The sequence below is a fragment of the Pithys albifrons genome, chromosome 10 (assembly GCF_047495875.1).
Source record: "Pithys albifrons albifrons isolate INPA30051 chromosome 10, PitAlb_v1, whole genome shotgun sequence".
Lineage (NCBI taxonomy): Eukaryota > Metazoa > Chordata > Aves > Passeriformes > Thamnophilidae > Pithys > Pithys albifrons.
The window spans coordinates 15,920,005-15,933,671 of record NC_092467.1 but is presented as its reverse complement, the minus strand read 5'-3'; the positions used below and the strand labels follow the sequence as shown (position 1 = coordinate 15,933,671).

The window sequence follows — 13,667 nt, the reverse complement described above, 5'->3', positions numbered from 1 at the left end:
CCGGCGCTGGCGGCCATGTCGGAGCTGGCGCGGGAGGAGCTGTCGGCGCTCGCCGCCATCTACTGCGAGCCGGGGGGCTGCGAGGTGCTGGCGGCCTCAGGTGACGCGGCCGCGCTCGGCCCGCAGCCGGGACTCTCCCGCTGCCCCCGCGGCGGCCCAGCCCCGCCTGACCCCGAAAGGACATGCTCCGGGGCCGCTCACGGCGCGGCTCAGCCCAGCGGGGCAGCAGCGGCTCAGGCGCTCGCTGTCTGTCCCTGTCCCTGCCCCGCCGTGTGTCGGTGCTGCCGGCCGTGCTTAGGGCACGGAGCCCTGCGGGCCCTGCTCGGTTACAGTTTGCGACCTTCGCTGCCCCGGCCGTGCCCAGCGCCGGCAGGCACTAGCGGCAGGCGAGGGGCAGCGCTGGGCATGGGCTGGCTCTTGTCTAGGTAGATAAGCAGGTGAATCTCATACATGTAACTAGACCAGGTATTTATCCTGTAATACTTAATAGGGTGCAGCTATTGCAGTGTACGAGATCAGCGTGAGACCATGCTGTGCTTGAGTCGTCTGTATTTTTCTAGGGTAAGGTAATAATCTGGACCGTGTGACGTGCCAGATTTCTCTAATTTCAGCAAGGTGTGTATGGCTGGAGGTTTTACAGGGTACTGTAAAAGGCTGATCTGTCCTCTGCTGGGGGCGGAATGCTCAGGTCTGTAGTGCTTGCTCCCATCAGCTGCTGGATGCTGTAGGACAGGAGTGCAGTAAGTGTAGACACCTTTACTTCATGGTTTCTGCACCAGCCATGGTGGCCAGTGTTCAGAATGTCCTGTTAAGGGATGACTTTTTGTCAGTCTGTGCTGTGCAGTGATGTGAAGATGCCCCTTCAGCAATCTTAGTAGTTACTATCAGGCTTAAATGTCAGGTGGGATGTGCAAAGTGTTGTGTGTGTGTTCAGATCCAGACCATAAGTAAATGTTGCTCAGTGGCTACCACAGATTTGACAACTCTTATATATTCAATGGAAAGTGATACACCCCACCCCCGAATATGCCTCTATTCTCTGTCACTCTTCCTTGGTGTCCTGAGAGCTATTTCACGGTGCTGCCCAGCTCCCCAGGAGAGTGATGGACAGCAGGTGGCTTCCTGCTCCTTGGTTTGCAGTGAAGTCCTGGGGCAGACTGTTGAACATGGATACAGTGGCCTTCTGTCAGATTTTGGCTGCTTATGTGTGTATTCAGTGCGAAAGAACTGGAATTGATAAGGAAACACTTTCTTACAGTGAGGGTGACTGAGCACTGGAACAGGTTGCTGAGAGAGGTTGTGGAGTCTCACTAACTGGAGATACTCAAAAGCCATCTGGGCAGCCTGCTGTAAGTAGCCCTGCTTGAGGGGAGAGATTGGACGACATTCCTGCCAACATCAACCATTCTGTGATTCCATGAAAATAACTGTGCTATGAAGTTACATGTGGCTGCTTTTAAGCAACTCATTTAACTAAGCAGGTAGTGAGAAATTAATTGAATAAACCTCAAACTTTCATTGGAAAGTAGTTGTTGAAATAAATTTGTACAGAACAGCAAGTGGTTATTTGAAAAGAGGAGTGTGTGTGAAGATGGCCTCAGAGGAGTGAAGACATCAGTATCTACAGGGAGCACAGTTAACTGGGGTAATCTGAAAGAAGAATTTTATGTCTAGATCTGCATGCCACACCTCTTGCTCCAGTGTAGGCATGTAATTCTGCCATTTTATGGGGTTATATTTTTAAAAAATGATTGATGAAGTATTTCAACTGAGCTTTATCTTCTTAAAGTGAAAAAGTTTGATAATGTTACTTTGGGCATCGTTTAGAAAGTATCCAGGCTTATCAGATATTAATTTTAAAAATGTGAACATACCTGAATATTGCATGTACACAGTTGTTCTTGAAATCTGTTAGAGAAATATGTACACATTCTTCTCTGTGCTTCATATACGGAAAATGATTTTGTGTTCATAAGTTAAACAGAATGTAAAAGCCTTCCTGGAACATTAAGTGAGCTGCTACAAATGCACAATGGGAACAAGCTATTTTTTATTTATATTGACATTATGTGACCTTGCAGGGCCTTTAGCCAGACTGTGTTCATATGTTATGATCAGGTATCTCTGGTTGAGTTCCATAGTTTTCAATTGGAATTGAGTAGATTATTTATAACAATGTTTATTGGTATTTTTCTTACGTTTGGAATTTATGTCTGTGTTGGAGCTGCAGAATTCTTAACTCTGTATACAGTTACTTTTGCTGTAGTCATTGGCTTATGTTTGCGTTATGTCTTCGAACCACACAAATTGTCATTGACAAAGGGTGCACAGACGTAACTTCCAGTAAGACTGTTATGTTATGCTGTCTCTAATACATTAAGAGTCATTTGTGTCTAGATCCACAGGATCAAAGAGGAGGCTGTTGGGGATTTATGGTTTTGAGGAATGGAAGGAAATACTTTTGCAGGTCTCTTGGTATGGTAAAAACTTTTGCTTTCTGTAATTTAACAATGAAGTATTCAGAGTGTAAAATGTGTTTTGATCAAAACCAATGTGTTATGAATTTCAATAAACTAATTAGAGCATATCTTTTTTACCTTCCATTCGTATTTGCAAAGATCAGTGTTATAGATAGAAATCCATAATTTAATTGTTAATCTGTTCTCTTCTGGTCTGCTCACCAAGCTTGCTTAAAAATATACTTAGATATTCTAAGCTTGTACGTTAGTAGATGCCATTTTCTGAATTTAAAAATACACTGCATGTGTTGCATAAAATGCCTTTGGGCAGGAGAGGAGGGGGATATCTGTCTGGTTGACATAGAACGTAAGAAAAAATCTGAAGTATCCTAGAGCTAAATATACTGATAAGCATTCAGCTGTGGGGGGAAATGAGTTAAAATGTATTGAGTTCAGTCTGATTAGCACATTAAATGCCAGCAGAACAGTCATACCCAACCTTTTATTTCAGAAATAATCACCATGTTGCTGTGAAGACAACTCAGCCCTTGTAGCATGTGCAAACAAAGGAAATACTCCTTTGGAGCCAGGTTGTGCAGTGGTTTGCTCTTTGTTCTGCCAGCGTCTGCAGTGCTGGTGCAGAAAATGGATGCTGCAACGTTGAAATAAACTTTAGATGCTGTAGCCCCACAAAGGTTTTGAACTGATTCTTCTTTTTTAAAAGTAAATCTGAAGCAGATGTAAATGAGCACGGCTGGGCTTTTTGCGATGGCTCAGGGTGATACACCTTGGGATGTGAGGCTGCGCTGCTGCCTTTGGATTAGTTCATCATCACAGTGAAAGGTGTGAGATTGTTGCAGGCTTAAAAATAAGATCACTGCAGCAGGAGGCCCTTGTCAGAGGGGCATGGTTGGCCTGTTTGTTTATCCCAGGGTTACTTCTAAGTTGGCGAGATCTATTATGATAGACCAGTGAAAAAATCCTAGGAGTATGATCAGAAAGGTAACATGTTTTTCTGTCGCTGTAATTAAGCTGGCAATAGAATAGTATTCTTCAACTCTTTATATAGGCTGTGCATTTTAAAATCTCTTGGCAACATAGTTGAAAACAGAGTGATTCACAGGAAGGAGTACAATAATGTTCCTACTGTTCATCCAGGTGCAGTTTGCTTCCAGCTGGCTGCAGGTGGCGGGGCTGCCCTGAGTAAGGTGTGGCCGAAGAAGGTGGGGCAGCAGGCACTGTCTGTGTAGGGTGTGATGCTCAGGTGTGTGCTGAGATCCGCCGTGGTGACCTGGAGAGTGCTGGGGGTCCCAGGAGGTGCAGTGCAGGCTTCTCTCTTGTGTCAGTGCTTATGTGTGCTGAGCATAATGGCAGAAGAGCTGTTATCACTGGTACCCAGGAAGAAACATTTGTCAGGGCAGCAGAAGACAGAGATTGGAATGGCAAGGCTTGAGGTTCTCCTGCATAGCTACTAACCATGTATGAGGGTCTCTTCCAAGGCTGGTGTTTTTCTGAGGAATATGTTTGCCTTAGAAGTAGTCTGGAACCTTTCATAGGGTCTTGGAAGACCAGAGAGGAATCGTGTTGGCAGAGAATGACACTTTGGCATGTAGGTATGTGCATGCTTGGGTGTAATTTTGTTCATAGAATCATAGAATCGATTGGGTTGGAAAAGACCTCCAAGATCATCGAGTCCAACCCTTGGTCCAACTCTAGTCCATTTACTAGATCATGGCACCCAGCGCCACGTCCAATCTGTGTTTAAAAATCTCTAGGGATGGTGAATCCACCACCTCTCTGGGCAGCCCATTCCAATGCCTGATTACTCTCTCTGTAAAGAATTTTTTTCTGATATCCAACTTAAATTTCCCCTGGCAGAGCTTAAGCCTGTGCCCCCTTGTCCTATTGCTGAGTGCCTGGGAGAAGAGACCAACCCCCACCTGGCTATAACTTCCCTTCAGGTAGTTATAGACAGTGATGAGGTCACCTCTGAGCCTCCTCTTCTCCAGGCTGAACAACCCCAGCTCCCTCAGCCTCTCCCCACAGCACTTGTGCTCCAGTCCCTTCACCAGCCTTGTTGCTCTTCTCTGGACCCGCTCCAGCACCTCAATATCCTTTCTGAACTGAGGGGCCCAGAACTGAACACAGTACTCAAGGTGTGGCCTCACCAACGCAGAGTACAGGGGAAGGATCACTTCCCTGGTCCTGCTGGTCACGCTATTTTTGATACAGGACAGGATCCCATTGGCCTTCTTGGCCACCTGGGCACACTGTTGGCTCATGTTGAGCTTCCTGTCAATTAGTACTCCAAGGTCCCTTTCTGCCTGGCTGCTCTCCAGCCACTCTGTTCAGTTCACTGGATTTGCATCCACCGCTTTCAGGACTGGATTTGACTCTGTTTTAGGTAGTGATGGTTTATAGATGTTTGGAGACTTCTTTATAGTATTGCTAAGAGTTTGATTATTTGGTTTGGAGGGTTTGCTGATTTTATTTTGTGACTACCCTGACCTAGAGAGTTCTTTGTATGACCCAGGAAGGAGGTTTGGAAACAAGCCTGTGGGTTTGCTCTCAAAAGTACTTCTGTCTGTCCAAATCACTTTTAGGTCCTTTCACTTATTTAGTAGGTTTCAAATACAAAACCATGGAGAGCATTGAGGTTGGTTAGCAGTGTCAGCAATACTAATCAAACATAATTCAAGTGACTGTCCTGTAAAGGAAGGTAAGATAAGGTAGGGGGAGAAGAACGCAAGTCACTTCAAAGGAGCTGCTCTGACACTCAGCTTTGCTCTAATCTGCCTTTCAAATCTGGCTTCTCCTGCCCTCTTAGAATGAATCAGCCTGACATTTTAGCAATTTTTTAAAGGAAAGGGGTGAAGTGCTTAGAATGCATCAAAAGGGTGAAGCAGAGAACATCTGAAGAAGATCATCTTTTATCTGATTGATACCCTCTTACTTCATGGCAGAGGAACAAAAGTAGGTTAGGTCTTTGTCCCCGCTTTTCACTTTGTCAAGTTTTGTATTGTTTTTCTGTGAAACTTTTTTTAGTCGAGAAGGTTTAATTTCAGGAATTACTGTACATAACTTTCATATTAAGTGTCTTTGATTATGTGATTTATCAGGAGGATGTGGCCTTTAGCCCTTCCTGCTGCATACTATATGTATCCTTTTCACTCTGAAAATTTATTTTAAAGTAGACCTACAACAGGTTTTGAGTAGATATGCAGATATATCATACATTTCTATAAGTATATACATATTTATGTATGTAGTATCTAGCATCAGATGTCCAACAGAGATGTTTTCATTATATCAATCCAGCTGTTGTAGAGGAGTTGACAGAAAAGATTTAAGTGTATTTTCTCTGCAGATTGCAGCAGAGAATCTGACTTCTGTCTTCCAGGTCTCTTGTTAGTGTGGAACTATTTTTGACTGGTTGTCTTAAAAGATACCCAGTGCAAGTCTTGATTTGTATTGAGGTTAGAAGTCTTACAGATTTCTTCAGGAGCAAAGTTAGGGCAGTGCTGAGTCCATCCAGAAGAGTCTCTATTTTCAGTTGTCCTTGCTGCTGCTATTGAGCTGTAGAAGCTGAGTTATGTGTTTGAGAGAGACAGTTCTTTATTACTGGCTTGTCTAGACTTTGAAAGAGCCAAAATGTGTGAAGGCTTTTTATAATGTGTTAATAACTTTCCTTCTACTGTGTTATGGAAGTGTTTCATTTCAGGATTCTATGCAGGTGTAGCTTGAGCCATTGGTTGCAACCCCCTCACTCTGCAAAAACCCCATACCTTTATTTTATATGAAATTGCAGTAATTTGAGATGGATTGTTAATGAAAACAACGTGACTTAATGATATATATGTATTTCAACCTTAAACCAACTATGAATGTTTATTTTTTTATATTTTCCAGAGATACATGGACTGTCATTTCGAATTCAAATCACCGTGAAAGAACTGCTGGATACAGATGTACTTTTAAAGCTGTTATTTCATTTACCAGTCAATTATCCATCAACTCTACCGGATATTTCTGTTAACTCAGACCAGCTTACAAGGGCCCAGTGTATGGACGTGAAAGATAAATTGCTTGAACAAGCAAAGAAGCATCTTTCTGAACCCATGGTACATGATCTGATTCTTTGGATACAGCAGCATCTTAAAGATGTCATTAAGCAATCAGCAACAGTTTGCAATGAAAAAACTACTTTGTCAAAAGGAACAAGTACAGAAGATGGTATCTGGATGCTCCTTTTGCATTTAGATCACATGAGAGCAAAGGCAAAATACGTGAAAACTGTGGAAAAATGGGCTTCAGATCTAAGGCTGACTGGAAGACTGATGTTCATGGGCAAGACAATATTGATTCTTCTTCAGGGTGACAGGAGCAGCATTAAGGTGCAGGAACAATGAATGTTGACTAGTTCTATCGATTTACCACTGAAGCCTATGTGTCTGAATATTTTGTGTGTGTTTTTCTAAGATTAATGATTTTGGAAACAAATTGATCATTATGAGTAGGAAGGCCCAGCAACTTTATTTTGTGTTTAAGAAGTTATTCCATGAGAAAGAAGTCAGTGATACATGTAGACCTGTGGTCTTTATTGGTTTGCTTCTCACTGTAATTACACCCCTGTATTCCCTTTGTTTCCTGACTTTAATATGCCTAGGATCAGTTTCTGGTATTTCCCAAGTGCCTCAAAGTAGAAAAATTTGTGGTGCAGACAGACATGTTTCTAACTCATTACTAAGTGTCTCTTTCCTTGACTTAGACCACATGGTGCTCCTAGTGCATACCTTGGCTTTGAAATTCTTGTCTGTACTTAAAAACTCCCACTGCAATAGGCAATTCTTTGTGGCAATGTAGTAGGAGAATTTTCTAAAAATCACTTAAGCTTGTGCTTAACTTCAATCTGATGAATAGAAGCAGTCATGCACTTTCTGGGATGGGCACTTTCAAAGTTTAATTGCTGTGTTCTGAAAAAAAGTCTATATGTTTCCTATGAATTTTTTCATTTTACTAAACTTCAAAGATACTTGTTGACATTTAATATTTTGGTTTCTCTTTTTTTTTTTTTGTTATTTAGGAGTACTTGATTCTTCAGAAAACTTCTAAGGTAGATGTGGACTCAAGTGGAAAGAAATGCAAAGAGAAAATGATGAGTGTACTGTGTGAGACAGAAGTGCAGTCACAGCATAAAAGGTATAATTTAGTACTGTTGTGGATAGAAAAGTAACAGAATCGATAATTACATTGTGACAAATCCAGGCATATTCATGAGTTTCCCTTTTACAATGTAGGTTTCAAACGTTTGAAGTCAAAGAATATTCAACACTGGAGGAGCTACAAAAGGAATTTGAAACTGCAGGACTTACAACTCTTTTCTCTGAGTTTGTGCCTCCTCTCTTAAAATAAAATGAAAACAGTGGAACTTTAACCAAAGTTGCAGTTGGCTGCAGGTGCTGATGGACGATAAAAGGACTAATGTGGCAAACATTACAGCTTTTCTGCAAAAAATGCAAGAAGTAGTCAGCCTTGGGAAGAAGAGGAGAGCAATTCATACATTAAGAATTGATAGTTTTTTGAAATTTATGTATTAATAACTTTTTCCAAGCAACGTGAAGTTAAATGTGATAATTGCATGGCAAACATGAGAGATTGGGAAGAAGTAATGTTTAAAAATTAGTCTTCTAGTCAGACTCTGTTTTGCTGTCTCTGTTGTTCAGCGTTTTGTTTCTTCTCTCTTGTGTTAGTTTGTTGACAAAGACCTGCTAGAAAGCATGATTACTCTTGCTTTGGAAAATTATATGAAGATATTTCTGTTGAAAGACACGACAAACACAGATTTGAGTATGTGAGGACAGCATATACTTAATATCCTGTAGGAGTTCATCTGCTAACTTTTGACTCTCCATTTAATTGGCTATAAAAGCTAGACTGTTGATTTAAAGAAAAAGCTCATGTCATTTGGGGCCTAAAAAAACTTAGAAGTGTCTTTTTGAATATTAGTTTTTATTCTAAAATGTATAAAAACACCCAAGTGGAGAATTTAAATGGATTAAAAAGCTAAGATAAAGCTAATTGTAATATTTTCTGTGATAGTTTACAGATTCCTTTTTGCATTTTGTCTGTTTTTACTGTCTGTGCATCTTTAGATAATCTTGATTCAATTAAACTGTCAGAGCAGTATATATATAGACTTCTCTCTCTCAAGACTTTGGACAAGTTGTGTTTTTTGTTATTGGCCAGCTTCTTTTTTTTTTTAATCAGTAGTTTGTGTTTTACATCAGTATAATGTTACAAATTATGTACATAATTTTATAAACTGTGGAAGTTGTACAAGTTCTATTTGCCTACGGAGAATTGGATACTTATTTCTTACAATTATTTATGCCCTTTGGTTTCTGTTCACCTGAAACCATTTTCTAGCAAGGCTAGATAAATTTTTCAGCAGTAAAAATTTTGCAGTCATGAGTTTCTCAGTAACTCGCAATGCCATTTCAGTTGGTTTTAGCATGCATCTAAACATGTGCTTTACTGCTCTCTGGAACTTAACTCCTGGAAGCCAAATGTCTGCCTGTGTTCTTTGTAAACTAAACAGGTTTGGTCAATTTAGTGTAAATTAACCTCTCTCCATGGTACTGGAGGAAGAACCAGGATGATTTGGTTGGTTCCCACAGTGTGGTTTGGTAAATCTTTATGTAAGATGTGATTTCCAGTTTCTTACTCAGACCATGAGATCATATCTCTTTCTTTACATATTCCAGAAGAGCAACTGAAGCAAACTAGTACTTTTGGATTTTTATCAGATGCATAAGGGGTTGTAGACTATTTGAGAGTTTCTGAAGTTTTTTAGGAGCTTGGTAGTTTTCTTAATACAGAGTGTCTCAGCTGTGTATGTTGCATGTTATTTTATGCACTGATGCTTATTTAATGAGATAGTAGCAAAAGTTGTTCTTAATGAGTCTTTCATGCTTAGCACATGTAATACTTCAGGCACACTGGAAAACAGACTGGGTTGAACAGGTCTTACAAATCTGTTCTATATTATTTTAAAATGGCTTCCTGAGAGATAGGAATCTAATTTTCTATCATTTTAAGTGCATGCAAAGATGAATGCTTACTTTTATGAAGAAGAATAAAACAGAAGTATCTTTAAAATATTGAAATAACATGTATTTTAAATGACAATTTTCAGAATTGAGCTGTTCCTAGGTAAAGTATCTATGTTGAAAAATTGTATGAGTATAGTCTGCAAAAAATGCAGATGCTCTCTTCTTACACATGCAACAGATCCGACAGGTATCAAACCTAAGAAAAGGCCTGTGCATATACAGCATAAGAAAACATAATCTGTATATTGCTGCAAAACTAAATGTTGTAAGATTTTGCCAGATGAATGTCCTCAGCCACATCTTTACTTTAAAACCTTCTAATTTTCTGGAAAGAGAATAGCAAGGTACTTCAGCACTACCTATATCACAATATTTTGCCATTAAAATCTATCTAGAGCCTTATCCAACATGCATATAAATCTGGTGTATATACTTTCTGTTGATTTTGGGAATTGGGTTGAATAGAATACCTGCTCGTGTGATCTCAATTGCATGTGACTTCAAAAATAATTGAGGCATAAGCTGTTGTGGACTTCTTTTTTTCAAGATTAGAGGCAGATTCACTAAATTTTTTCTCCCTACTAGAAAAGCCACTGTAATTAGCTGCAAAAGAAAAGCCATTTGTAGGGTTAGTGGTTGCCAGTTGCACTTGAATATAAACACATGTATTTTCTTGAATATTATTGCCTGGTGCCTTTTTGGTCAATTGTTTGGCCAGAGCTAACATTCTGCAACAGCCAGTTAAAAACCAAATTAAAAAAGCAAGTCACAATTGAATAAATTGCAGCGCTCTTCTGATCTGTGCTGTTCTTCCTGAGAAATGAAGTTATTGTAAGAAGCTGGATGATTTCTGTATTTGAGGAGCTGTAAAATGCAGTTTATACAATGGATTTTTACCATTGAATTTGTTACTCCCTAGGTTACATTGGACAAATCCACAAGTTTGATGTAGGAAAGGACTGCAGGTTTTTTGATTGTTTTGATGTGCTTCAGGAGAATTACAAATCTGATCAGCTTGATACTGTTCAGACAGCAGAGAACATGAAAACTGATGTCAGTCTGATTCTGTTAAAGCAAATGCTTTTGCCTACCCATCAATCAGTCACTTATTTTAAAGGGTAGGAGGATATCTTCTGTTCAGACAAGTAAACAATATTTTTAAAGGTTGTTCTTTTGGAAGGATGTTGCAGCTGTCTGTTAACTGATGGTTTGTTTGCATTTATTGTAAAAAGAGATGGGCAAGCCTGTGAGCCCCTGGGGCACAAAAGTCATCAAAATGGGTACTGTGGTGCATGTTCTGCCCTCCAAGGAAACTGAAGCAGACACAGAAGAACAGAACGTGCAGATAAGGAAGAATAAAAGGCAGGGAAAAGTCAAAACTCTTGAAAATTGTTAAAAAATGCATATCGGTGTTTAAAAAGTGTGTGAAGTGTATGTAGCTATCAGAATCTGACAACTCAAGGAAGAAGAAATTGCAAGGAAGATGAAATCCACAAATTAAATATTATTTAACAAATAAGTTAGATGTCTTGTGGATATTGTGTTATAAGTAGTTCTTCGAACAGCATGGTTAGTAAAGCCTTGTTTCCTGTGACCTTTCTTGTTTCTAAACAATAGCACACATGAAGCCTTCCCTGCAGAAGATGCATTCCCGATGGTGTTCTCCCAGGTGGGTTCCCCAGTGCCTGATACTGATTGTGCATAAATTGATTATTGTTTGTGTAAGCCTTTAGAGTATGAATAGCATTTTTTCACCTGTTACCATTTCCATCAAAGCTGTAGGTACTTTGTTTCTTTCAGGTTGTTAACATCTCATTTTAATTGAAATGAGTTAAATTCAAAAGTTTTAGGAGAACTTCGTAGTATAAATATGCACGCTTCTGTACAGACTACACAGATGTATGACCACAGTTTCCTTTGAAAATGAGGCTAAAGTGAAAGATTTTGCAGTAGGTCTGACAACTTGAGGAATCGAATTTTTAGGGCAAAACTGAAGTTTGATTGGTCTTTTTGAATACCTTGGCATGTTACGTGTGAAGAAACAAAAAATACATTAAGAAAACAAGATCCAGAGGAGAGAAATAACTTAAATGGAGGACATGATCAGTCTTTGGAATTCACCTTCTTTTCATACTTACTGTCTCATTAATTCCTGCACCACCATGCCCCCCTCTTCCCCCCGCCCTCGGCCCTGATTTGTTATTTGATGTTACAGGGAGAACAGGATACTGTAAGAACTCATATATAAAAATCCTTGACATAATCAAAAATAAAGGAGATTTTAATTGTTTTATGAATAAGGCTGATTTTTGTGGTTTTGCAGTTCTAACTTATTTTCCTATTTTAAGTTTATTTGTCTCTTATTTCTGTTGTGAATGACCCACAAAACCACTGAGATTAGTATAAATTATATGTAGAAGCACTGTAATGAGCCTTAAGAAACTTCAGAGGGGAAAAATATTTCGTTGTTTCTTTTAAAAATAGTTTCATAAACGCTGCATATGGATGATTTAAAACCTAGTGTCCCTTGATTTGTTCAGCTTTATCTGTGAAAATACAAACATAATGATGTTATAGTACATTTGAAATAAGATGATGAAATGTTGCACTCACTGTAGTTCTGCCAGAGTTTGAGACTGAAATTGCTTATATTATGAAATAGTGCAATTGCTGGAATCAACTTTCATATATCTTATAGTAGTAGTAAGCATTATCATCCTGTCTTTTTGTGCATAACACATGGAACACTGGCAGCACTCTGTTCTGGCTTTATATTTTCTATGTATACAGAATTTTATGTTATCTTATGCAAGAATTATGATTGTTTATATTCTTAATTATAGACATAAATGGAACTTGAAATGTAAATAGGCTAATGGCATTTTGCAGCAATGGTTCTGTGCTGTATTCATGTATTGGCTTTTGTATTAATTCATGTTGTCTAACTTCAAAGAGTAAACTCACAGTGAAGAGAACTCTTCAGAATGACAGAAAAATTTGCCTAAAAGACATTAATTTAAGGAATTCTTTGGACTCTAAAAATGAATCCCTTAATACTTCTAGTTAATTATGCATTCAGGTGCTTTTAATTTTATGCTAATAAGCTAACAACTGCTGCACTCTTTATTTTCTTTGTTTCTTAATGTAATACCTGTAATCTGTTTGTATCCTGCATTAGAACATAGCTGATCATGGAATTGGGGTCAGTATTTTGTTGGTGTTTCCAGTTGTAAATATCTGTGATTCATTATATGAGTGCATTTTTATCAATGCAAATCATAGATACAAATCTTGAATGCAAAGCCTTATTTTAGGATGAAACTTGATACTAAAGATCTCTGCATGAGAACAGTAATTCTGCTTTGTGCTTCTTTTCCTGTTGTCACCTTTTACATTCCTGCAGCTATGGGAAGCAGTCAAATGATCAGTTTTCTGGAGCTGATTTCAGCAGGCCAACTCACTGTCTTACTCTGGATCTCGATGCTTGCTGGGTGGAGGTGGGTTACTCTCCTGATCTTTATGGGACTACTTTTAGCACCATCTGACTGCTCCACTGAAGGAATTAGCTGAATATTTCTGGAACTTTATGAAGAGACGTGGGGGAGTTCCTTTTGCTGATGCAGAAGATGAATGGTTGCCTGCTGCGTAGCCTGAGCTTCACATCAGGAAGGTACTCTTGATACTCCTTTGATGTCAGTGCTATGGAGGGCAATAACCTGAGGTTTACACTTGTGCTAGTCACAGAGAACAAAACACAGCAAAACCAGTACCATGATTTTAAGACTGAAGGTAGTAAACTCAATGTACCTTTACCATTTTTGAGATGTACTTATTAAAAACAACACACAATGATTTTATTGGTCTCTGATCAGTTACTAATCTGTAGTGGTATACGGAACAGGGTACATTTTTATGGGAGATGGTGCTTTTGAGTACCTTTCAGTCAAGGCAATATAAAAAGCAGTTCTTTTAAAATGTAAAATAAGTTGCTTGTGAGAGTGCTGTCCACGTGAGATGCTGAACAGAAGCTGAGCTGTATGGATTGAGCTGTGCCAGAGGCTGATTTTTATTTGGTAGAAGTGGAGGTGTTAGAAAG

The 13,667-nt window shown here is 39.3% G+C and overlaps 1 protein-coding gene across 1 annotated transcript; it reads left to right on the top strand.

The window, feature by feature from the left end:
* RWDD3 (RWD domain containing 3) lies at positions 1-13,363 on the top strand. Its single transcript, XM_071565488.1, has 4 exons — positions 1-100; positions 6,369-6,853; positions 7,543-7,658; positions 7,757-13,363. The coding sequence occupies exons 1-4, from the start codon at positions 16-18 to the stop codon at positions 7,869-7,871; spliced, it is 801 nt and encodes a 266-aa protein (XP_071421589.1). The 5' UTR covers positions 1-15; the 3' UTR covers positions 7,872-13,363.
* Positions 13,364-13,667: the final 304 nt, after the last annotated feature.